Source organism: Oryzias latipes, chromosome 17, assembly GCF_053564925.1.
Source record: "Oryzias latipes strain Hd-rR chromosome 17, Olatipes_Hd-rR_3.1".
Lineage (NCBI taxonomy): Eukaryota > Metazoa > Chordata > Actinopteri > Beloniformes > Adrianichthyidae > Oryzias > Oryzias latipes.
Genome location: NC_136253.1, coordinates 6,602,687 through 6,628,677, shown reverse-complemented (window position 1 = coordinate 6,628,677; position 25,991 = coordinate 6,602,687). Strand labels below are relative to the sequence as shown.

Sequence of the window (25,991 nt, the reverse complement as noted above, 5' to 3'; positions counted from 1 at the left end):
CTGAAGGACAATAAAAACAGTCCGTTCTAACTTTAGGGGTTGAATGCACCTGACTGACTGACTGCGTGAACCTGTTGAGAGACGGCAGCCACGCACCTTGAGGTAGTCGTTTTCAGATCTCAGATCCTCGATCTCCCGCTGCAGATCCTCCTCGGTCACCTCCTTGGCTGCGGGCTGTTTGACCTGTGCGCCGGCGGAGCCGCTCTCCGGTTTGCTGTCCTGTGCGCGCGCGCTTCCCTTGGCGGCGGGAGAGTCGCTCGTGCGCGGCGGCGCTGCGGCTGGCGCTCCCGGTTGGTCCCGGTCACTGGAGCCGGTACCGGACTCCGCGTCGCTACTTGCGGCAGGTGCCGCCCTCTGCTCGTCCGACAGCGGTTCGGACGGGCAATCCGACAAGTCGGAGCTGCTGTCGGTCTGAGTGACCCGGGCCAGACGGGCCCCTGTGGGGACCCGGATCGGGGATCCATGGCTGAACGGGCCCGGAGAACCCGCGGGTAATTTCCCCTTCTTGCCTTTGGTGAGGACCGGACTGCCAGCGGTGTCCGGCTTGGTGCTGGCGGCTTTGGGCTCGGTTGCTGCGTGCTGGGGCGGCTTTGCGGGCTTTTTCGCGGCAGCAGACCTGGTGCTACTTTTGACTGTGGCTGGTTTCTCCTTGGACCCAGCTGTGCTGCGTCTGGAGCTGCGGTTCTGGTGGGCTAAGGACACTGGGGCGCACTGCTGCTGCTGCTGCTTGGAGAGTTTGGGGGATTTGGGTCCGATGGCAGGTGGTTTGGCGGAGCGGGACGGCACATCCTTCAGGAAGGGTCTGGCCGGGGACGGCGCTCGGTTCGGTCTCTTCTTCTCCGGCTGCTGGCTGTGCGCTTTTGTGTCGCCACCGGAGCCATTGGAGCTCTCCATTATACACCGGCGGGAGCGGAGTGGAGGAGGAAGCGATCAATTCGCGGCCCCGCAGAAAAGCTGCCCGGTTTCGCTGCTCCCCTCCTCACCGGGGTGCGCATCCTGCGGTCTGCGAGGTCTCCTTCACTCCATCCCGGCTGCTGTGACCCCGTAGTCCCGTTTCGAAGGAAAGGCTGCCGGTAAACGCGGATAATCGGCGCAGACCCGGTGAGTGACAGGTGGCATCCGCTGCCTGAAGGAGCCAAAGTTGGTCAGACGGATCCGCGGCGGCGCTCCTCCTCCTCCTCCGCAGGCCGGCTCTCCATCCCCGCGCGTCCTCCTGCTCCCGTGAAGCTCTGCAATCACTGCGGCGCGAGGCTCGACGCTCGTCAGCTCCTACGGCGCGCATGCGCCCTGGCCCCGCCAGCACACCCCTTGTTTACTCCGGGACCAGGTTTGACACGCACGCGCTGCTGCGCATGTCAGAACGGAGCACGCCTTTCCTCTCAGAGCGCGCGTCACGGTTGATGAAGATTCCCACAGCAAATGAAAGACTCCGGTCTAGCAATAAATATAGACATCTTTAATAGCATCTCATTAGTTCCAGAATGCCAAAAAGTTATAAATACAACAAACCTGCTTTTTCCATCATGAATTACAAAAAAAATGAAGACAGGTTTAATACAAAGTAAAGTCTGCGCCTTTAAAGAATACAGATCGAAGCATGTCAGATGTAGTATTAGGCTTGGTTGTTACACTTAGGGGTTAGTAGCAAAAAGACAGACAGGTCCTGTTCTGAAAACAAAAATTCTAGATTTTCTACAAAAACCCTTTTGACTGAGTCCAATCATAGAAATGTAAGGATTTTATTTTGGTACAAAACCTTTTCTTGGATGGACATGGTGCCTTTTTAAACCTTTAAAAGCTAAAATTGAGCATAAAACGTCAATAAAAAAAGTCTTTTTAGGCCATCAAATTTACATTAACATCATATCTCCCCCTAAATGCCACAGCTCAACAAACATATGAAGGATTATTGTTTTCTAAGAGCACGGGAGGAAGTATAGCACATATATGTCCATGTAGTGGGTTTAAATAAACGTCAGACATGGACTCAGTTGGGAGAAAACCGTGAAGGAAATTCCTGTCCGCTCCGTAAAGGAACATTTGAAGCAGGGATTTAACATTGCAGCCGTCAGAAAAAAAACATTTCATTCAAAGACTCTGCAGGAGCGTCTTTTTATCAGACATGACTCAACAGAGCTGATCTGGTTTCTGCAGTTTTTTGGGGGACTGCATGGAGGAGGGTGGGTGGGTGGGTGGGGGGTGTATTTGTATGAAATCTGGCACTTGAATACGAAATGCTGCCACGTCCCAGAAACCAGACCTTTCGTTGGATTCAACACTCGGACTTGATTGAGCCCGTCCTCAAAAAAAAAAAAAAAAAAAAAAAACAATCAGGCCTTTTTTCAAGTTTCCTGAGTCGAACACTGAACAAAACCGCCTTGCACTTTGCCCCAAAAAAGGAAACTTGGAGTTTAGCAATAAAACACAAACACCACAGAAATATTAGTCACAATAAAGAAAAAAGAGATGTGCACTTGATTTTCCTCTCCACATCCTCAGGTAGTGAAGGGTTACTTGCTCCAGCCTACATTACCCATCTCTCTTTGCGTCTCCAGTTCACTCTGAGCCTCACTCTCTGCTGAGGCTGCACTGATCTTCAGGGTGCTAAACTACAACTGTTCTCCCCCTTCACTGAGAGACTCTAGTGTCAAATATGACATCCTCGGAAAAAATATATATATAGCAGTTACAGATACTAGAAAACGGAATAAGTTAGAATCACCACTAAAATAAAAACAAGGCCCTTTTTCTGTGGGTCATCATGGCACCACGGCATGTTTACGGTGTGTTTCGCTTCCTTCAACCCAAATGACTTAAAGAATGTTCATCTGTATATAAAGTAGTTCAGCTGTGAACCCAGAGAGTAAACTTCTCTTTATTTTCTGTCTTCCAGAGGTGATGCGCCGGGCTAACTTGGACAAGATGTGGAGACAAAGAGAGAGAAGGATATTACTGCCCTTAGAAAATGTGCAACTTTTCCTGGAGAGCTCTCTATGTGGAAGGCACATGCAGGCACAGCTGGGTTAACCATCGATGCAATGAGGTAGTCGGGGTCACATGTAGACAGTGAGGTGGTACTAGGATAAAGAAGAATCTCCAGGCCTAAAGGTTAGTGTATGCTGCATATCTGAGAAGAGAAACGGAGGAAGATAATACTGCTGCTTTGACAGTTCATGCATCATTTACAGCAGCCTTCAACCATCCACACAGCTGCTGTGTGTCGCCCCCCAGTGGAGCCACGTGTCCACTGCACGCTGGGGTTTCTATGTGCTTTGTGAGAGAGGGATGATGGGAGAGACTCAGCAACAACGCATGCGGGGCGGGGGCAGTTCTGGCGGTACTTCCGGCTCCGGCTGCAGGGACAGAACGCTGTTGGACAGCTCCTTGCTGGGAACTTCCAGAGGCATCTGCAAAACCAGGAGCAGAAACACAACTTAGTGCAGCACACGAAAGCAACAAGCACGACAGTTCCCACAACAGGTCACACAATGACTTCTCACAGTCGCGCTCTGATCGTCTTCTGACCTATTTTCAAAGCGTTCCCAGCTGTCTTAATTATAATCATCAGCCAAAATCCAAAACCTGTTGTGTTTTTCTAGAACATAGTTTCTGCAGAGCGGCAGGAGTTCAGACATTCTCCTCCAAGTTGTGGATAAAACTCAACTCCAACGGCTCCAATTCCTATCATCTACCCATTTACAGCCTCTCCCACTAGCTTACAGCCCCTCACAACCTGAAAGTAATAATAATCAGAGTGATCCAGTTGTGATCCAGATTCCAGCTCCGACCAGGACCACAAAGACGTTCGTGGATCCGTTTGTCTGCAGGTGGATGATCAGAATGGAGCAGAGCAGGAAAACTTGAAATTAATTTTCAAACGGCCTTTTTTCATCTGCTCCTGATTCACAACGGTTTGAGTAAAGAAATACCCAGAAACGTCACTTTGAGTTTAATTTTCTTAAACGTATGTCCTCCGTCATCAGAAAAATGCCACAAGAACATTTTAAAAAGGACAAAAACAGTTTTCGGAGAGGATCTTTAAAAGGTAAGAGATTTGAAGTAAGTACATTTTTTTTAAGGAAAGACGACAAAAAAAGATGTTTGTTTCATGTCATAAACAAAAAAAAAGAAACAACCTTTTCATACAAGTAAAGAATGAAAGCAAAGGCCCTGTGCTTACAGAACAGTCAAAGCTGTGCATGTTTATGCTGTTAATTTCTGTTAAAGGGCCTGTTTCGTGCAAAATCAACTTTTTGAAGCTTTTAAGTGCAACATAAAAATCTCATTTTTGACTCACCAGACTAGTTGACAGGGAGATCAAAAAAATCTACCAATCAAGTTATAGCATTATTTTACAAAGAAAAACTATAGGTGTTTTTTTTTTAAATGATATTACATTAAATACAAACAGAAGAAGTCACAACATCATGAAAACAGTTTTTTTTTCTGAGGAACTCTTGCATTGATTTCTAATCAATCTTTGCTTCTGCTTATTAATTTATGAAATGTTTTCTTTTTCATCACAAATGAGTTGTTTGTGTTTTGTGCTGAAAAACTCCCCCATGAGAAGAGGGTGTTTGGTCCGTCACCTGTAGTCTGAACAAACTGTCAAGTCAAATTCAAAGCTGCAGGGAAAACAAGGACAGATTTACTAAAGCGGAGCAGAAAAAGCCCTTTTTCTTAATTCTGCCTCCAGTTGACATGAAATCGGAACAAAACCATCCTTAAAACATGACCGTGTTTTGGATTCTTGACAGTACAGATGCAGCTCTGCAGCGTGTGATGTGAAGGATGACCGTGCACGTACGTGCACTCACGTAGGCACACTGTTTAGTCAACTCGCTCTTGAGGTGTGGAGAAAATTGACCGAATTCTGGGTCAGAGTGTCCTGGTTTCTACTTCTTCCCCCCTGTGGAAACGGGGTTTGCTGCTGTGGCCTCGATGCAGACCAAAAACTGGACCCTGAAAATGATCTCAGTGACCGTCGGACAACTGCAGAAGCAGGTTTAGGACAGGACTTGCAGCAACAAGCAGGACCATGAAAGTTACTGAAAGGATGGAAGGATTAAAAGGTCTCAATTCTGCATAAAACACCTTTTTTTAATTGTTTCTCTATGCGAGAACGTCTGGTCATCTGCATCAGTTAGAACTCAGGAAGCCGCTGTGATGTGCAGTTCTGACTCGGATGAGCAGGGGAACAGCTCCTTCACGAACCTTTAAAGTTCTGCCACAGAATCGGAGTTGATGTGACCCGAACGACAGAGAATCTTCACAGACAGTAGAGTTGCATGAAAACGAGATTGAGTTTTTGTACCATCATCATTTGAAAGCCCTTTTCTAATGATGTCAGTCTAGCTTTTTTTTTTACAAATGAAATGCACAGCACCAACCTTACTGAGAATGTCATCCACCAGCTTCAGGAAGATCTCGTCCACATTGAAGTTATCCTTGGCACTGGCTTCGCAGAAACGCATCCCACTTATCCTAGAGGCAAACTGCAAATCCCACAAAGAGGAAGGAGCTTTAGATCATCAGAACAAACTCTGAATGAGAGGCAACAGTAAAGCACCGACTCCCCCACTGATCAGAAACATCGCTTCTCTAAGCAGCGTTTTGTGAGAAGCAGGCAGTCTCACTATGTATCAGTTCTAGAAAAAACATGCATTTATTTGTGTTTGGATGATATTTATTTTAGAGTCTGCTGAAAAAGAAGCAACAGCCTTGACTAATGTGTTTTTGTGAAAGTTGATGCACAAAAAGTTGCGCATTGCGGCATTTCCTGCACGTACTTTAAGTGCGTCCGATGTTTGCATTTTGTTGAGCCGCGCATATTTAAAATTAAGCTTCCATTATCTGTCACGCACCTAGATGTGTGAATTGTGTTCTCTGCATTCCCTGGAGGAGCGGGGAGCTGCAGGAACAGCCGCACACAGGAACTATTTGGTGGTTTGACCCTAAATGCAACTGTAATCCTAACCGTCACCCTTTCTCCAGGTCCATGCAGCCAAGGAAACAGGTTCAGGGCTGGCCGCACGCATTTGGAAAATTTATTTTCTTTTGTGAAAACAACAACAGCTTGGCCTGTCCTTCTGGATAAAATCTGTATATTTTTTTACCTATACATATTTTCTGCAAATGTGCAAACTGACAACATTTGTAGACCTGGTGAGAATAGATTGCTCATAAAGACACGGTGCATTTTTGCCCGTGTGGGCTGTGTAGGTCTGTGCTGAACACACCCTCTCTCCTTGCTGTCTGGAGATGATCCGATCCGTCTCACAGTCCAGCTTGTTTCCAACCAGCAGAAGTTCTGCTTCCTCTGAGGCGTACTGCCATGACACAAAGACAGCAGAGGGTCAACTTGAGGACAGGAGGCGTCAGAAAAAGATTCAGAAAATGACTTAGTGTGGATCTGTGGGTTTGTCGTCTCAACCAGGTGACAATAGCTGCGTTTCCATCCCACACAAAACTTTATTGAAATTCTAGAAATGTCGAAAAAACACAATTTTTCTATGACACCATTTCCTTTAAATCATAAATATGCAAATAAACACAAACCTACTCCCTCATGCAGTCATTCAGAAACATGGTGACGGATGTGATCAATACTTTGACAGCAGATACATTCAACTTTCTGCCACGGCACTAGCGCATCATCAATCAAAGGAGACGTCGGCGTCCTCTTCAGGCCGTGGAGCGGCGAGCTCCTTACACGTGGGAGGGGCTACTGATGAAGCCATTGTGGGAAATGGTGGTTGGTGATTTTCCAGAGAAGCTGTTCATGACACGCTCAACTTTTGATGAGCTGTGATGCTGTGGGAGCTCTGGTGCCGCCAGTTCCTACCAAGCAGCTCATCGCCATCCGGTTGTTGGTCACGTGACTCATTAAATTTGAAAAAAAGTCATTTTTTGCAGTTTTGGGAAATATATCAATGTAATACGCCTTTAAAAACCACCTCCTCTGTCAACAGAAAGGCAGAAAAATCTTTAAGGGCTGGACATCACTGTCAAAAACTAAATCCATTCAATTATATTGCATGAGGTCACAATTCTTCTTGGTTTGGGATTAAACACAATTAATGCATTTGTTTTTTCAAACTTCATCCATTTAAAGTTTGTTATACTAAACTGAACAAGTATGGAGTTTTCTTTAATACAATATACTGAAAAATGATAAAATATCAAAAACTATGTTATCTATTCAAAAACTTAGTTCAAAGCATAAATAATTTATGGTCTTAATAAATCAATATTGAATTTTTTTCAGGTTTATTCTTTTTTCCCGGCCATTACTGGGAGGATTTTCTGCACCAGACCAATAAGAACACGGCAAACCCTCCTCTCCAGTCAGGACTGAAAGGCTTTCCACTAACCTCTATTGTTTCGGGTAATCTGCTGCTCTAGAAACTAGGGGTGTAAGAAAAAAATCGATTCAGCAAAATATTGCAATAGTTCATTTGGCGATACTTGTACCGATTCAAAATGTAGCCAGGACGATATTTATTTAATTATTTCTGAGCATCCTTCAGTGTCAGACTCTTGTTGTCCACTTCACCCTCCCACCGCTAGTTGGCAGCAGAGAACACGGAGCCTCTTAGAGCAGCTCTACTCTGCACAAGACAACAGGAAGACTGCAGCCAGAGGCAGCTTGTTCTGTTGTTATGAGACATGAACTACTTAGTTTTTACTTGGGATGGATACCAAACAGAAACTCTGAGCGATGTTGCTGCCAGTAACATATAAAAACGTGGATTGCTGTGCTTTTTAGCGGCTCAGATAAATAAGATAGATAATGAAGCCCAGCAGCGTCTAAGAGGCTAATGCGCTTAGCATCTGCTAAATGCTATCGGCAAAGCGGCCTAAAGTTCTGCAGAACCTCCCAGCTATAGATTCTACTTTAGCGACCTTCTTTTTCTACTTTAGCAAGTTTTGTACAACGTTCTGAAAGGCCAACATTGTGGCGAGGAGCGTTAGTTTACTTCCACGTGTGAGAAGAAGCGTGGCTGCAACGGTGCAGCAGAGCAGACTGATATGTAAACAAAGTATCTTTGTCACATTAAATCAACTTTCCTTCATTCTGTCCTGCTGCCTCATCATCACACTTTATTGTTCCTAGAGAGAATCAGTGTGTAAACCCCCCCTTATTTTTGAAGCACCATCCAGGCTCCTGAACCGTTTAAAAGCATTGGAGAAGCTACATTAAGCAGTGTTGAAAATAAACAGAATTTTATTTCCCTAATAGAAACTTATTGGTTAAGACACATTCATTCTTTGTTGTGGAAATCAGACAATGTTGACTGTTCCCTTTCTATTTTATAAATTACCAAAATAAAAGCACTGTGAATGTGTTTGGGTAAAAGCAACATATATGAGACACAGTTGCAGTGCTTAATATTATGATCATTAAATAAACTGAATTTGACTATTTTATTACAGTGAAAGACGTATTGAAATTCAGGTTGAGTTTTTTCAAAGTCATATTCTTTAAAAAAAAAGAAAGAAAATATGTTTCTGTAAAATATCGGGATATGTATTATATCGCCAGACTCTTGCCAATACACACCCCTACTGGAGACGTTTAACGGCAGGAGGAAAATACAGTCAACTGCTTCAAAGAACCAGGAGGAAGCAGAAATATGACTTCTGCTTTGAACACGTCGGGACTTTGCAAAGACAGAAGTGGTGTTGATTGCTCCAAATAAAGTCGATGGCTCCATAAAAAGAAAGATGGAGTTTTTAAACCAAAGACCTTCTCACACATGTGCTGCTCCTTACCTTGTCTATCATTTTCATCCATTTAGGAAGGTCCTCAAAGGTCTCCTGCTTAGTGATGTCATAAACCAGCACAATGCCCTTGGCTCCTCTGTAGTAAGCAGACGTGATGCTGTTGAACCTCTCCTGTCCGGCAGTGTCCCTGAAACCAACATGGAGCTCGTGTTCATGCCAGTGCGCTCCGGCCTCATTCAGTTCTGCAGAAATCAGCTGCACTTTGGATTCATGTGTTAACCCCTTCATGCCTGAATTGATTTCCAATTACATACAAATCTTCTTTTGATGCTAAATTAAGTTGTGGGTTAAATGGTCCTTTGAGAATTAGTGACATGCGGCGTGAAGGGGTTAAAGTGATCATGATTCAAATGAAACCAAAAAAAAAACAATTGTTTCTAAAATCTAGAAGTGGCAGATTAAACCAGCAACAGAATGATGAGATTTTTCTGGTAGCAATATGACACTAAATCACTTTTTTGAGTTGAAATTGTAAATAGAAATGAAAAATACAAGTGAAGGGTTTCGATCACAAATCAGTTACTACAAAACTGCACTGCTGATTCAGAATGTTTAAACTGGACACTGAACCAAAGCAGCTCCGATGATTAGACGAGCAGCGTGAAGCAGAGCGGGTGGCGTTACTGTACCTTCAGCCGTCACGCTCCCCCCATGAGTCACGAGCAGAAGAGCGGACAGAAACAGCAGCACAGTGGCAGCGCGGGCTGGACACAGCAGCGGCAGAGCTCCATGAGGGGATTTCAAGATGGACGGCCACACAGTCGCCCCGCCTATCCCCATCGCAACGATCGAGGGTGGGTGGAGGAGTGTGGTCACCGTGGAGGAGGTGATGGTGATGTCATGACAGGAGGTTAGTGAGCAGACAGATGGGTTAGTGCAACAAGCCAAAGACTCCCCACGTCTGAGCCAAAGCGCCACCACGTGGACAAAACGTGACATTTGTTCAGATAGTCAGTGTGTTCCCACAGTTTTCCTAGGGGGGGGTTCCTGCACATTCAAACAGTGAAAAGCTGTACAGTATTATGGGAGAGTTTTTGGGGGAAATCTACTTTGTGTTTAATTACACTAAAGTCCAGGTTTTGAGAAATAAAGTAACAGGTAGGGATGGGCCGACATACTTTTTTGCGTCTAAGAACTAAGAAATGTTTAATCTGGGCTACATCAGGAAGACATATCATACAAATGTAAACATCCACGTCTGCAGCATTCAAACAGCAACTATGCAGACTGAAACCTGCTGCATTATGAGTTTAAATCAGGTGTTTGACTTGCAAAAGACCCGGTCCAGCATACTGCTGCATCAAAGCCAGGACAGAAACTCACTGCTGGGCTGAAGTCAATTCAAATGTGTGGGTCTAATCACAAACTAAAATGCAAAATCAGAGGTTAAAAAGATACATCTGCCTAATGCAACAGAAAGCTCCAAGACTGCAGACATTAAGCCAACTGCAGGCTGCTGTCTGCATCACGTTGAAGGTTTCCTGCCAGCACAAACACTTGTTTGAATGCAGGAGCAAGGGGGTATTCCAGAAAGCAGGTTATGCTAGTAACCATGGTAAGTTTGAGGCTAAGGGAGCGGATAACCTCAGCTTTTGGTTCCAGAAATGGAGGTATGTTTCAGGGTATGTCAAGTTGCCATAGCAACTCATGCTCTGAACATAACCTTAAGCAGCCGTACTACTTTGTGGTGTGATGTTAAAGTCCGAGAAATGGTAAAAGATTTTATGTTTCATTTGGTGAATCCTTTTTGTTTGAATCATTTTATTGTTATAAAAATGAGAATGTCTGCAGGGTCTAACTTAAGACATACGAGAGTTCAAGAAGTACAATAAATTAAGATGGAAAAACATTTAGCTGAATTCAAGTAATATGACATTTAGTTAGATAAATATGTAAATCTAAGTGGTAAAAAAATATTGAGTTGGGTAGACGTAACGAATTAGGTTGAAAACATTTAACTAAATTACTTAACAATTGAAGAAATTCATTTAAGTGGATAAGTTTTATGAGTCACAATGAAAATAGAATTGATCCAGAATATTGTGCGTTTACTTAGTCTGTTGTTTTTCTCCAAGCAGATACTCTTTCTTTTGATGATGCAGCCGTATTACTTTTTTGATGGGCGTATAATCTCCATTCGCCATCATTAATCTAATCTAATCTCTTAATATAGCGCTCTTTTTTTCTCAACGCGTTTCCATGGTGACTCTGGAAATCGGCGATCCATTGAGAATGTCTTTATGTACTTGCTGTGCACCTGCATTAACCCAGGGTTACCAAGTGGAGCGTAATTACGCTAACTCATATCCGGTCTTTTGGAACCGACATACCCAGAGTAAGCAAGTTCAGGTGGATTTCAGCCGGAGTTCAGGGTTAAAGTCAGGCTAGTTTAAACATGCTTCCTGGAATACCCCCCAGGAATAAACAGGAAAAACAAACACCATGCACACAGCTGGGACACAGATAGAGGGTTTTGGTTTGTGTTGTTGCAGACTGCAAAAAAAAATAAAATAAATAAACACTTTGCAGAAGTATATGTTCCCAGGTACTCACCAAATCTGCAGCCTGATCTTCTTTCCTCTCAGCTCCACTGTCTTGATTTTGAAATCAACTCCTAAAAGTCAAATCACACGTTAACCTTGCTTTTCTGATGTGGGAATAACATTAATACCATTTGACTCAAATGACAAAAAGAACTGGAGTTGTAACTGGAATCTGATTGGAAAGGCCTTTTTTAAGAAGTCCAACAGCTCTTTTGTCATTCATGTGGCAGAAAAAGCCAGATCTGATGAAGCAGGGCCCTGTCATGGAAAAGACCAGACACAAAATGGAGTTGTGGTACAGCAGTTGGCTGTCAGACTATTTTTGGACTGGACACTATGGCCAGCTGGATCACAGGTCACAGGACTGTTTACCTCATTTCACAACAACAAATGACAAACTTTGCTACTTAAAACACATATAAAAACACATTTATTAATGCGTTGGAATAACATGTTTCTGTAAAACAAAAACAAAAAAGTACTTTAGGCAGCAAAAGGTGACCCGAAAAGTTTTGAGAAAAAATGAATAGTAGAATGCAAATACTTTTGAACAAAACGTATATTAATCAATACATAAATAAAATATTTTTGGCGACAAACAAATACTTTTTGTTGATCAAACAAATCAAATAATGATGGATTCGTGGTTTATGGACTGCATTAAATTCCTCCACCATTCAAACTATATAAACTGCAGAACATAGACGGTGTTCATGTTGTACTTGAAAACTATATTATTCCAGTAAATAGCCGGAGCCCCCTCTGCTACATGCTTTTAAGCTAGTTGTGTGAAAGTACACAAACACTTCCAGGAACGCCGTTTTCTCACCTACGGTTGACTTGCAGGCTTCGCAGAAAGTGTCATCCGTGAATCTCTCCATGAGGCTGGTTTTACCAACACCACGGGAGCCAATAATTATAATTTGAAGTTTGAAATCCGCCGGTCTGGGGGGCATCTTCCTGCGGCGGGACTGAGCTCCGAGGGCGGGAGAAGAGTTCGCGGAGCCCCCGCTGCCGCCGGCGGCCCTCCGCGGGACGTCAAACCTCGGATCCATTTCTAAGCCCACATTTGTAATCCAGAGACAGAAATACGCGTAGGGAAGTTACCACCGAGGAGAAGTCAACAGTAGCTCTGCACCTTCTGCTGAGGAGGGTAAAAGTTTGATAGTCGCCGTCAGTTGATGTTCAGCCATTAGAGACTGAGGCTGTCATGACGTCACATCCGCTCCCTGGGCCTCTTTGTTTTCCTCCATGGGTGTTTGGTACAGAGGCGGCAGCCAAACATCTGCTGATCACCAGCATGTGGATCAGGAACCACAACCAGGACTCGAAGGGGGAAAAATCGTCAATTTAAACGACATTAGAGGTTAATTTAAAGACATTCAGTTCTGTCAACTGTCCTGTAGGAGAGTTTTAAAAAGTCAAACCTGAAGGTCAACTGTTTTTCTTAAATCTGGTAATGAGGTGAACTGCATGATAAAATTGACATGTTCAAAGTATGCATCTAACATACATTTGTGGAAAATGTATATTTAATGGTATTAAATAAAAAACAAATAGATAATAATGTTACCAGATTTTTTTTTTTGGGTGGGGGGTGTTTTAAATATTGAAAGTATTTTTGAAGTGTATTTTGTGATCATAGGTTAATTGGTGTCTCTAAATTACCCGAGGTGTGCCTGATTGGGTGTGTGTGTGGTCAGGGCGAAACCCACCTTTGCCTAACAGTAGCTGGGTTAGGCTCCAGCAACGCCATGACCACGAAGGGGGTTCAGCATGATCTGAAGATAGATGGATGAATGGATTTTATGGTAATGCATCGTGTTTTGGTGTTCTACATTGTAATGCAAAGTAGTGGAGCAGAGATTTAAAAAAAAAAACAACAGTTTAACATCCCCAAAACAGTACAAAAACATAAGTCCTTGAGTAAAATGGGGAAAACAGTTCGATCAGATCTGATTTATTTTCTTAACCCGTTTATACTGCATGTCACTAATTCACATTAAATCCAGGGCTCAACTTAATTTTGCATCACCTTGGGTGGGAAAAACACCGAAGAATATTTTTTAAAGAATTCGAAATACAGTCAGGCGTGGAGGGGTTCAACTTATGGCATCAGACCAAAGAAATGTACTATTTTTTGAATTTTCAGACAATGAAATCAAATTTGTAATTAAATGAATTAAGATACAGAAAAGGGTTGTTGGGGGCATGAAAAAAAATAGCAAGCCCAATAAGAAATTCAGATTTTACGACAAGCTAGACAGGACCATTTCATAATTTCTATGGTCAGGCAAACCGGCTCGTATTTGCAAGTCAGTTTTACAATCCCCAAAGGATGAAGGAGGGTTTGCCCTGCCATCCTTCAGATATTACTATTGGGCGGCAAATATCCAGAAACTTCTCTTCTGGATGAGCGATTGAAAGGATTCCACACTAAGCTAGATCCAGCTGGAAAGGAAATCTTCAGAATTTTGTCTGCGTTCAATACTGTGTTCACAGCTTCCCCTTCCCAGTGTCCATATCTGCCCAGTGGTGTCCACTTCTTTGAAAATCTGGAGTAAATTCAGGAAACAGTTCAGCCTTATAAATCCTACACTCCTCACATCAGTCTACAAAAACTGCAGATTCGATCCGTCCAAAACCGATTTGTCATTCAAACTATGGCAGCGCAAAGGGATTAAGTCAATCTCTTACTTTTTTTTTAAAAACAGTGTTTTTTCCTCTTTTGAACAACTGTCAAAGAAAAATTACCTCCAAAATCAGCATATTTTCCGTTTCTTCCAGATCAGGGACTATGTTCAAAAGTTTCCTCATTTCAAATCGCCCCCCAGAAACTCTACTAGATTGACAATCAAGTGTTTGTTTGTTTCTTTTACACAACATTGTCCTTTTTTGACATCTTGTTTTACACTGTATGTCTGTTTGATATAGAAAAATGTCAACAAACAAAGTAAAAAAAAAAAAAAAAAAAAGATATTCAGATTTTGCTCTCAGAATCTTGAATTTAATAAACAGAGTTTTGAATTAAATCTAAGAAGCATGAACTTTGAATGCCTGCAAGCCACTTGCTGCAGTCAGTACTTTGGAGTAAAACATGGATTGGATCTAATAAAAAAGTTCTATTTCGGTGTCTTTTTGCCATCGAGGGTTACTGGAAAAGATCATTTTGTTAATGGAAGAACAGAAGATGAGTAAAAAGAGATTTTTTTAATTTAGAGTTTGCAAACTAAAGAAATACACTCTATGCTGAAGTTTGAAACTTTTATCAGATGTTCAGATGTGATTGAATTTATGGACCTATTCTGTTTTTGCTCTTTTTAACAGGTTCTTGTAGCATTTTCTGATGATGGAAGATATGTATAAAAATGCATTTCTGAGTATTTTTATTCCTTCAAATTGTGGTGAATCAGGAGCAGACGAAAACATGCCGTTTGAAAAAGCTTGTTAATGTTATGTTCAAACTACAATCAGCAGGCTATAAGCTCCCTGCTCTGCTCCATTCTGATTATCCACCGTCAGACCAATGGATCCATGAACGTCTTCATTTTCCTGGAATGCTGGATAACTCTGATACTGACCACCATTTATGTTGCGCCGCTAATGAGGTTGGGGGTGTGAGGGGCCATGAGGTAGCGGGAGAGCATGTAAACAGATGGATGATGGGAAATGAGCACAGGCTCACTCCATGACATCAGCGCGCCCACAACTCAGAGGTGCATTTCTGATCAACTCCTAGCGCCCTGCAGAAACTAGGACACAGGTTTATTGATTTGGGCTAAAAATTGCATAATAATACTTAAAAGACCTCTGGGAATGCTTTAAGAATAGATCAAAAAATAATTTGACTGGGACTTTAAATAATAGAGGTTGTCTTACCTCTCCATGCTGTTTTACAGGCAAGTGTAATCTTCTGGTTTAAAATAATATTAAAAGTGTTCCCATGCGCTAATCAGGGATGTTTTATCAAAGCCAAATTCTATCAACAACGTATGGCCAGTAATGTGAAAGTCCATGCCAAAAACTGTTGCCAAAAATTACAATTACACAAGTCACTCTAGCTGAGTAAGAATACTGGATTTTAATCAGAAATCTATCAATAAATTGAGTTATGAACCACCACTTAAAAAATAAAACAGTAGAACGAACAAATATTAATGTACAACTGTACTATACAATACAGAATCTGTATTGCAATATTTACATAAATAAACAACAGCTTATTCGGCTGTGTTGATTCGGGTGTTTTGCTTGTCCCTCGGCGGCACCCGTAGCCTGCAACATTCGATGACGTCAGCGCTGAGGAGGAGTTCCTGATGATCCAAACATCGCCGTACAAAATATTCCTATCCGTTTCTCGATATCAGTACGACTGTGATTATTTCACAGCATGGCTGCACAGAAGATAAATGAAGCTCACGAGCACATAGCTAAAGCCGAAAAATGGTGAGTTCCGACACGAATGCTGCCATTTCCGGCGCAGAAAGAAAAGACCAGTTTGTGATCCTGATTTAGCTAGCTAGCAGCACTGCAGGCCACTGGCTCAGTCTGACAGAACACGGTTGATCCCTGACGTATTGCACGGTTGTTAAATCTGTGCGTTTCTCCTAACACTCATGAGTCGTCTGAATTCGGTGACCGGGATTACCGGAGCCGTTTTTCACCGACTCCTCCTGTTTCTGTAGCTTAAAGACGAGCATGACGAAGTGGAAGCCGGACTTTGACAGCGCAGCGTCGGAATACGCCAAAGCAGGTGAAAGCCTCACGTCCGCAACCCCAGCAGTCCCAGCAGACGAGGAGGCTGACATGTCATGATCAATCAATCCCGCATGTGTTCTTGACTCTTCTCCTGCAGCTGTCTGCTTCAAGAACGCAAAGCAGTACGAACAGGCGAAGGATGCTTACCTGAAGGAGGCGGAGTACCACACGGAGAACAAGACGTATCCTCACATGTGGGGCTTAGCTTTTAGTGTCTTTGCTCCATTAACGAGGACACCTGTCTTGTTAATGCACCCTATCTCTACTGAAATGTGACAGTTTGTCATGTCATAAAATAAAAAGTTAAAGTCCCTTCATCTGTCACACCTACCTAGACATGTGACATTTGTTCTCCGCATTTGACCCATCATCCCCCTGGGGGAGCGGTGAGCTGCAGACACAGCCGTGCCAGGGAACCATTTGGTGGTTTAACCCCCCCAATTCTATGGGAGCATTTGTGTAGCATAATTAAAAATAAAAGTCAAAACCAGAAATGCTTTTTCATTTTCAAAATGTAACTGCATCAGATGACTCAAAATTTAAATGAAAAATTAATCTTAAAAACCGCTTATTCTGTGTCATAATTAAAATGAAAATGCAAAGAGGGGATTGCATTTTCATTTTCACATCCACCCTGTGAATAGTGTCGCATATTTCAATTCGACTTAGCATTTCCAGAGGGGAGGCGGGGCGATGACGTCACTGCTATCTCCGTGTGTCCGGTTGTTACGAGACTCATGCTAGGAGCAGTGTAGCTTTGTGTTAGCGGCAGAGGAGAGGGCTTTGTGATGGTTGTGAACTTCTGATGATTTTACACAGCTTATCAGGACTACGTAGCAGCATTTCCGCCTTCTGTGGTCATCCTTCGGACGCACTGTGGTACGTCAAAAACGTGCTAAAAACGGCTACCGGTCCGAAGACAAAGCTAGTCTGGGGGCAGTTTGGACAAAACGTTGTGCGTCCGAAGGAGGACCACAGAAGGCGGAAATGCTGCTACGTAGCTACGTTGTGTACAATCATCAGAAGTTCACAACCATCACAAAGCCCCCTTCTCTGCCGCTAACACAAAGCTACACTGCTCCTAGCATGTGTCTCTTCGCAGCCGGACACACGAAGATAGTACTGATGTCATCGCCCCGCCTCCCCTCTGGAAATGCTTATTCGAAATTATTATCGCGACAATGTTCGCAGGGTGGATGTGAAAATGAAAGTGCAATCCCCTTTTTGCATTTTCGTTTTAATTATGACACAGAATAAGCGGTTTTTAAGATTGATTTTTCATTTAAATTTTGAGTCATCTGATGCAGTTACATTTTGAAAATGAAAAAGCATTTCTGTTAATCCATTTTAATTGTCAAATTAGACATTTCTAAATGAATTTTGCTACACATTTACCAGAGAACTTTTTGAAAATGAAATGTCAAACACCATTTTCATTATCATTTTAATTAAGTGACAGAATAAGCAGTGTTGAAGAAGAAAAAGAAAAAGCGGTTTGGCGGATTGCTTTTTCATTTTAATTTTGAGTCAAAAAATGCAGCTTCATTTTGAAAATGAAAAAGCATTTCTGGTTTTGACTTTTAGTTTTAATTATGCTACACTAATGCTTCCATACGGGTGCATACCCGATCTATATTTCTGACCTTTTAACTCCCTACACTCCTGCACGTTCTTTGAGGTCCACTGAAAAAAATCTTTTATGTGTTCCAAAAACTCATTTTAAAACAAGAGGAGACCTCGCCTTTCAGGCAGTTGCTCCCCGACTTTGGAACGACCTCCCCCTGTCTCTGCGCCAGATTGACTCAGTCGAGTGTTTTAAAGCTCAAGTTAAGACCTTTTTATTTAGGAAAGCTTTTAGCTGACTTTTACTTGTGTTCACTTTTGCCTGTTTGTTTATTTCTATGCCTGTGTGCGTTTTATTGGGTATCGCTACTGATTTTATATTGTTTTTACGTTGTGAAGCACTTTGTGAGTCGTTCTCTGTGAGAAGTGCTATATAAATAAAGATTACTTACTTACTTACTTACTACAATCCAAGCTCTTAATACTGAGTGTCAAGCAGGGAGGCATTCATTAGGTCCCATTTTTAGGGTCTTGGGTATGTCTCAGCCTGGATTTAAACTCATGACCTTCCAGTTACAGGGTGGACACTCTACCACAAGTCCACTGAGCTGCATAAAGACGTTTATGGACTAAAAAAACACAAGTTCAATAATCACAATCATTGCTATATATGATATGATATTATTTGCTTTAGGACATTTTAAAAGGGAAAAAAAAAGATAAATCCTGGAATAGTCGTCATGCCCTAATACCAACCCAGTGCAACCCTGTTCCCTCTCAGAGGAGCACATATTCAGTTTCAGATAACTATTACACATATTGAGAAATACACACCCAGAAACTTTTGTTATGTAAAAAGACTTGTTTTTTTTCATTTTAATATTTACAGATGTACCACAGATTATTTAGTTTCTGCATAAAACAAAGACACGTATGTGGGGAGGTGGTGTTTCCTTAACTTCCAATTCAGGCTTTTTCATGCTGCAAAGTGAGTATTTGTTTTTTTTCATATCCCTCCTCTGACATTGAACACACACACACATATATACCAGTGACGTGCGGTGAGGTTAATGGCTGGTGAGGCACTGACGTCATCAGTCAGATTTACAAACATATGAACCATGAGTATAAATAACTGAGTAACTTATTCACCATTTGATTGACAACAGTTAACGTTTTGTTTAAAATATAATTTCAACATGTTTTTTTTTCATATACAAACTGCAGCATAGAAAAAAGCACAAACGTTATTATCGTCTTACCTTTAGTTGTAAATAAAGTCCATACGCCGCTCCTTCTGAAGAAAATGACTTGCCGCTTGCTATCACTTCTTCTAGTATTTTTAGCGTCATAATCTCAGGGCTCACCGGCGCCCCCTAACATGAGGCACGAGAACTGCAACATGAGGCACGAGAATGTCTGGCCTCACCCAGCGGCTTTTTCGCCGTCGTTTAGCGCTCAGCACAAGAAACACGTCCCTCACATACAGTTATTTATAAAAACAAGCACTGTGCATCATATACATCTGCTAAATTATTTAAACTCAGCTCATATAGTACAAGTGATTGAACCGACATACAGAGAGACAGCAGTACCGTCTGACTGCATAGGTATTGCGCAATCCAAGGTGAGGCTCAGCGGGCTGGTGCCTCATCGCAGGTCACTTAGTATCTGAACGGCAAATGCGGGAATTCAGCGATTTTGAAAAGAAAAAACACCCAAAAATGGTACATTTAAATGGAAAATGACCGCAAAGCACAACTTACTGATTAAATATAATAATTGAATTTATTTTTTCTCTTTTCTTCCCATAATGACAGGTGAGGCTGTGCCTCACCTGCCTCTCCTGACTGCACGTCACTGATATATACATAAAAGGAAAACTTCAATGTTTATTTTAAGTGCTCCTCTTTTTCCAGAGCTATTGAACAAGCAGGCATGATGCTGAAGGTGAGTGAATGCTGGGAAAGCCTTAACAACCCCGCGGTGCGTTCGCTGTCCCGTTGTAATTCCCCCTCATTTCTGCTGCAACAGGAACAAAAGAAGATGCCGGAAGCCATTCAGTACATAGAGAAGGCATGCATGATGTACATGGAGAACGGGACTCCCGATACTGCTGCCATGGCTCTGGACCGCGCTGGAAAGTAAAAAAGAAACCTTTTTTTTGTTGGCATGAGTGGAATGCTTGAATACTCAGCAGAAGTTTAGTTATTGTTAACGTGGAAATAACCAAACTGTTGCTCGTCAGACTTTAGTGAAAAAAGGAACCCTCAGTTGACTTTGGAACTTAAAATTAGTCTTCCCTTTCAGACTGATTGAGCCTATTAACCTGGAGAAAGCTGTTGACCTGTACCAAAAAGCAGCTGGAGTGTTCGAGGTAAGAACAGCTCAAGAACTGCATCAGCTCTCTGATTATGTTTTGCATCCTCATACCTGCTTGTTTTGTGTCCAGAATGAGGACCGCCTGCGTCAGGCTGTGGAGCTGCTGGGGAAAGCCTCCAGACTTCTGGTTCGGTTAAAAAGGTCAAACAAACCAGAGCCAAGGAGATTTTGGCTTTTTCTTCCTTCTTGTAAATAATCATTGCAGAATAACCCTGGTCTGCTTGTGCTTTGGTTTTGTCTGGTAAACCAGGCTGGACGAGGCTGCAACCGCTCTGCAGAAGGAGAAGAACATGTACAAAGAGATTGAGAACTTCCCGATGTGTTTCAAGGTGCAGCAACTCCTTGTTTTGCTATTTCCTTCCCTCTTCTCTTGGCTATTGTTGTCTCAGAAATGTCTCGCAATACATTCACAACTGAGATTCAAGGATTTAGCTCAAGAAAGGATTGGAATGTGTTATCAAATTATTAGCGAGTTTTTGAAAGCAGGGAGCAACACATCGCATTGTTCTACGTCAGCTGGTCAGTCAGCATTGAAATGTCTAAATCAGATCCGTCTTAACCCTTGTGCTATCTTGTGGGGTCCAGATGACCCCAGTGGGGTCATCTGGACCCCACAAGATAGCAAAAGGGTTAAACATCAGAGCTTCAAAACTACTGGTTGAAGCAAGTCCTGATTTTGATAAACATTCTATGCTTTCAGAAAACACGTATAACAATTTCAGAATCATGCGATCCTGATCACAGACCAGTGCAGAGATGAATCTAAAGAAAAAAACGAGGCGTACCTGCTGAACCTGTGTTTCCCCCCCTCTGTAGAAAACCACGGCTCAAGTGCTGGTTCACCTTCACAGAGGGGACTATGTGGCAGCAGATAAATGCGTCAGAGAAAGTTACAGGTACGACTCCAGACGTTCATGGACGTCTGGTTCATGTTGACTTTTCTTCACGTTCGTGTGTGATCCTGTTGAAACTTAACTGGACTCCTGCTTTAATATCCCCCAGTCTGCCTGGCTATAGTGGAAGTGAAGACTGCGTTGCCATGGAGACACTGCTACAAGGCTTTGATGAGCAGGATGAAGACCAAGTTTATCGCGTGTGCAACTCTCCATTGCTGAAGTATATGGATAATGATGTAAGTTTTGATGATACATTTTTCTTAAATAAGCATGAAGATATTGTCTTTTTTTGTTCTATAGGACGTCTTATTACGATATTACAAGGTTTATACATTTTCTACAGTTCCATCCTAATTATGATCCATCCTTTTTCCCAGTCTGCCTTTGATTTTCAGATGAGAAACGTTCACAAATGAGAACAGTTTCTCTATTTGGTGTCATTTTGAGCCGTGTGACTGTTTTCTTTCCTACGTGAACAGCAGCTATGAGCTGCCATCTGCATCAGTGCCAGAAAACTTTGAAGCTGCTGCTTTTCCTGTCAAAGTTTCCATGTTAGGTGTCTTTCCAACAGAGAAAAAGCTGCTCCTCCCCTGCAGCTTCTTGATGCTGCCCTCACTTTATAACCTACATCTGTTAGGTTGTGTCCAAATTCCCACCCTAACCCCTAACTACTAAAAAACTAGATGTTGTGACCTGAATTTTAAAAGCAATTTGGACACCATGCTCACTTTTTTATGTATGGAAGTTTTTCTGGAGCATAATTAAAAATAAAAGTCAAAACCAGAAATGCTTTTTCATTTTCAAAATGAAGCTGCATTTTTTGACTCAAAATTAAAATGAAAAAGCAATCCACCTAAATGCTTTTTCATTTTCTTCTTCAACATTGATTATTCTGTCACTTAATTAAAACGATAAAGAAAATGGTGTTTGACATTTAATTTTCAAAAAGTTCTCTGGTAAATGTGTAGCAAAATTCATTTAGAAATGTCTAATTTGACAATTAAAATGCATTAACGGAAATGCTTTTCCATTTTCAAAATGTAGCTGCATCAAATGACTCAAAATTAAAATGAAAAATCAATTCTTCAAATTGCTTTTTCCTTATCTACTTAAAAAACGCTTATTTTGTTTCATAATTAAAACGAAAATGCAAAGAGGGGATTATATTTTCATTTTCACATCCACCCCGCAAAAAGTGTAGCATAAGTCAATACCAGTCAGCATTTCTAGGGGGGGGCGGGGCGATGACGTCAGTGCTCACTCGGTGTGGCTAAATGCTCTTCGCGAGCAAAGCATGTCTGATCAGTGCAGCCGGACTCTTCCTGTTTTTGTGAAGGGAAGTGAAGGGTGCTTTGTAATGTACAACGCTCCGGAGGACGATTCAGACCTCAGTCCGTCTGACTGTGTCTCCCGTGGAAACAGAGTCTCTGAGCAGAGGAGTAGCTTTGAGGCGGCTTTTGAAGGCAGTCCTGAGAAACCATGCAGTCATGTGAATTTGTGTTTCCAATCGTGTCCAGACCAAATAAAGGCTGAAGTTTTTCCCACATATTTACAGCCAAGATGCACATTGTGGCATTATGCCCGCAGTACGGAGTTTAAATGCATCAGAAGCTAAATGTTGTTGTTGACACGTCTTAGCCGGATCCCAAACCCTTCTCCTGAATCTTATGATATATATATTTTTATTTTCATCAATACAATAATTATAAATCTGGTTTTATTTTTTCCCTCTCGGGTTAACGCGGGACAGCTTTCAGACTCAGAGAGAGAGAAATGGAAAACTGCTGCAGTGGCCGTCATCCCTGGAAGCTGAAGCAGAGACTCTCTGGGAGAATCTCTGGGATGAACTCAAACACGGAAACATGATTATGATGTAGAACTCTTTAAAACAAATAAACATGATCTCTCCACATTCTCAGTGTCTTCCATATATTGTAAGTGAGATAGTGAGTGACAGAGACACCGCTCCATGTAGCGATCCGGCTAAAAACATTAGCTGGTAGCTCCTCCCACACTCGGCCTGGTGCGTTCACGGAATCCCAGTACATAGAAGCTTCGCAGAACTCCAACAGCCACACAGTCAGGTGATATATTTTCATGAGGAAATAAGAACTGCCAGACCGACCCTAAAATCACCTAAATTTTGCCTACCCGCCTAAAGCCACTTTTACCCGTAAATTTAGAACCAAAACCGCCCAATCTGGCAACACTGCCAGGAAAGCACAGAACAGTGAGCACTGACGTCGTCGTATTGAATATTGCTACACTTTTTGTGGGTTGAATTTGAAAATGCAAATGCAATCAACTCTTTGCATTATCACTTTAATTATGTCACAGAATGAGCGATGTTAAAGAAAAAATGAAAAAGCATTTTAAAAGAGTGACATTTAATTTTAATTTTGAGTCATTTGATGCAGTTACATTGTGAAAATGAAAAAGCATTTCTGTTAATCCATTTTAATTGTCAAATTAGACATGTCTTAATGAATTTTGCTACACATTTACCAGAGAAATTTTTGAAAATGAAATGTCAAATACCATTTTCTTTATCATTTTAATTAAGTGACAGAATAATCAATCTTGAGGAAGAAAATGAAAAAGCGGTTTGGCGGATTGCTTTTTCATTTTAATTTTGAGTCAAAAAATGCAGCTTCATTTTGAAAAAGAAAAAGCATTTCTGGTTTTGACTTTTATTTTTAATTATGCTCCAGAAATACTTCCATAGATATGACGTTATCGATTTCCAATAGTTAAAATCTAATAATATGAGCGTTTTGTGAAGATTATTTCTGAGTCCACTCTCTTCTGAAGATAAAAACGTTGATGATTTATTTAAAAAAAATACATTTCTTTTGGCAAAAATTGTTTGGATGCAATGCATTGTGGTCTATATTCACCGATCTAGTGAGCAACGATTCACACTGTCTTATCACAGAAACTTCTGGGGAATTTCTATGGCACTGGCTTTGGGAATTGTAAGCGCTGTCTGAATTCCCACCCTAACCTCTATACAGGCCACTATGTAGTGCTTTCGCCATTTTGTAGTGTTGTACGAATCTACAATTCCAAACTTGAGTGCCCTGGGTGCATTGCATCGGAACAATTTTTGCCCAAAAATGTATTTAAATGCATTTCTTTAATAAATCATCAATGTTTTTATCTTCAGAAGACAGTGGGGAAGAAATGGAGCGAGCAGGGCACTACGTAGACCCGGACTATATAGTTTTTAGTGGTTAGGGTGGGAATTCGACACAACCTCCGTGTGCATTGATAGACCACAATGCATTGCGTCGGAACAATTTTTGCCAAAAATATGTATTTAAAGAAATGTTTTTAAATAAATCATCAACGTTTTATCTTTAGAAGAAGATGGGCCCATAAATAATCATCCCAAAATGTTCATATTTATCAGATTTTAACTTAATGAAATTGAGGGCATCATATCCGCCGTTTAAAGAAAAAAAAAAAGTTGTGTGCGTGGAGTCCGGATTGCTTTTAAAATTCAGGGCAGTATATAGTGCTCTATATAGTGTACTATATAGGGGTTAGGGTGGGAATTCGGGCTTAGCCTTACTGTTTGACATGTGATGTTGGCTCCACTTTCTCTCACTGTGCCTGTTATTTCCCAGTTTTGTAGAGGGCGAAGATGACAAAAATACAAAAGGAGCTGTGAGAAAGGATTTGTCAGATCTATCAGACATGTTTAGAGTGGGAGAACCTTTTTTCCTTAATCTCATTTTTCCTGTCAAAATGTCATAAAAGTAAGAGGTTAATTTTCAAGCGTTTTATTTTGAAAGTCTTGCCTCTTCCAACCAGCTACTTTTTGCTCATCGTGCAGTGTTTAGTCCACATATTTGTGAACCGTTTTCATCCATGAAGATCTTCAGTGGAGTGAATTCATCCATGAATGAACCTGAAACGCATTTTTGAGCTGCAGCCAAAGTCCTGGATTTAAAAAGTTACCAGCTACTCTGAACATATCTATGACACAAGAAATCTCCTAATGTGTCTGATGAACGTCAGAATATACGTTCATGTTCCGTCAAATCCTTGTGAATGTAAAAACGAAGGCTCTAAATGCTGTTTCTCTTCCCAGTACGCCAAACTGGCCATTTCCCTGAAGGTCCCTGGAGGAGGAGGAAAGAAGAAGAAGGCTGCCGCTGCTCCACAAGGTGGCAGCAGTGGGGCACATGCCGCTGGAGGGGAGGAAGATGATGAATACGAGGGTGGGCTTTGTTAGTTTTTCTCCTCTGTCTACATATGTCCAAGTGGCAAATCCTCTAAGTTCTGACGGCTGGCTGTTTAACTTTAAATGTGGAAAAAAGAAAAGTACAAAAAGTAACCCGAACGGTTAGAGTACGGGATACAAAAGCATCATCGACTTTTATTTTTTATTTTAAGTTATCCTTTGAGGTGGATCTCTGCCTGTCCTTTAAAAACATGTCGTCATATTTGTTGTGTGTGTGAAGCTGTATATTTTGCTGTTACCGTTGGTGGGTAGAGAGTACGATTAGTGATGGGAATCGGGTTCTGATCGTGTGGTGATCAGTGTATAGGTGTTCATTTGTACAGAGATAATTTATTCAGCATTCACGCCTCTGCTCTAGCTGGAACGACACTAAAACAATCGGAAATCACACGATTCCTGCATGTTTGCTTATAAAATCAATAAAATCATATCTAAATGATCAAGTGTAACTTAATAATTAAAAGCTACTTGTGATTTTTTTTTTTTTAATCTGAAAGAAGATTGATTTTGTTTACGTGGAGTGTGGGTTTCAGAGGATGGAATATTCCTGACTGAGGTTTTGGTTCCTGAATCAATCCTTCGCTAAAAAGAGGGACCACACAGTGATCTTTACTCTTCATTCCTTGCATGACTTCCTGGTCTTTCTGTTAGGATAACAGTGAGATGCCAGTTAAAGTCTTGAAATCTTCAGATATCTGTGCTGATAAAGGGATTCATGACTTAATTTTCAACGGACGCCGTTTCCCACCTCATGTAAATCGCTCCGAAGGAGGTTTCTGTGCAAACATCAATAAACGTTTCCTCTGTGCTGCA

The 25,991-nt window shown here is 41.8% G+C and overlaps 3 protein-coding genes across 15 annotated transcripts in view; 1 reads left to right on the top strand and 2 right to left on the bottom strand.

Annotated features, from left to right (window-relative positions):
* Positions 1 to 1,440, bottom strand: part of mtcl1 (microtubule crosslinking factor 1) — a 62,365-nt gene extending 60,925 nt beyond the window's left edge. For 12 of the 13 annotated variants that reach the window (XM_078935310.1, XM_078935309.1, XM_078935308.1 and 9 more), the window contains exon 1: positions 97 to 1,270. In XM_078935310.1, coding sequence (XP_078791436.1) covers positions 97 to 894 — 798 coding nt within the window. In that variant the 5' untranslated portion in view covers positions 895 to 1,270. Of the gene's footprint in view, positions 1 to 96 lie in introns of all 13 variants that reach the window. The other variant, XM_023965338.2, reaches the window with a different exon arrangement.
* rab12 (RAB12, member RAS oncogene family) lies at positions 1,436 to 12,552 on the bottom strand. The gene is made up of 6 exons (XM_023965346.2): positions 12,160 to 12,552; positions 11,341 to 11,401; positions 8,776 to 8,914; positions 6,240 to 6,329; positions 5,391 to 5,495; positions 1,436 to 3,407 (listed from the first exon to the last, which is right to left on the bottom strand). The coding sequence occupies exons 1-6, from the start codon at positions 12,383 to 12,385 to the stop codon at positions 3,300 to 3,302; spliced, it is 729 nt and encodes a 242-aa protein (XP_023821114.1). The 5' UTR covers positions 12,386 to 12,552; the 3' UTR covers positions 1,436 to 3,299.
* Positions 12,553 to 15,562: 3,010 nt separating this feature from the next.
* On the top strand, positions 15,563 to 25,991 carry napgb (N-ethylmaleimide-sensitive factor attachment protein, gamma b). The gene is made up of 12 exons (XM_004078611.5): positions 15,563 to 15,776; positions 16,016 to 16,083; positions 16,186 to 16,270; positions 18,622 to 18,639; positions 19,571 to 19,601; positions 19,686 to 19,795; positions 19,962 to 20,028; positions 20,104 to 20,174; positions 20,284 to 20,362; positions 20,850 to 20,929; positions 21,036 to 21,165; positions 25,026 to 25,991. Exons 1-12 carry the CDS (start codon positions 15,721 to 15,723, stop codon positions 25,167 to 25,169), a joined length of 939 nt encoding a protein of 312 aa, XP_004078659.1. The 5' UTR covers positions 15,563 to 15,720; the 3' UTR covers positions 25,170 to 25,991.

Excerpts from the sequence above, each read along its gene's own strand:
- rab12 (XM_023965346.2), bottom strand. The coding sequence starts at position 12,385 with ATGGATCCGAGGTTTGACGTCCCGCGGAGGGCCGCCGGCGGCAGCGGG. Across the intron at positions 6,330-8,775 it reads GGATGAAAATGATAGACAAG|TACGCCTCAGAGGAAGCAGA; the intron begins GTAAGGAGCAGC and ends GTGTCATGGCAG. Across the intron at positions 3,408-5,390 it reads TGGATGACATTCTCAGTAAG|ATGCCTCTGGAAGTTCCCAG; the intron begins GTTGGTGCTGTG and ends CTGGTTTTGCAG.
- napgb (XM_004078611.5), top strand. The coding sequence starts at position 15,721 with ATGGCTGCACAGAAGATAAATGAAGCTCACGAGCACATAGCTAAAGCC. Across the intron at positions 19,602-19,685 it reads AAGCAGGCATGATGCTGAAG|GAACAAAAGAAGATGCCGGA; the intron begins GTGAGTGAATGC and ends CTGCTGCAACAG. Across the intron at positions 21,166-25,025 it reads TGAAGTATATGGATAATGAT|TACGCCAAACTGGCCATTTC; the intron begins GTAAGTTTTGAT and ends TTCTCTTCCCAG.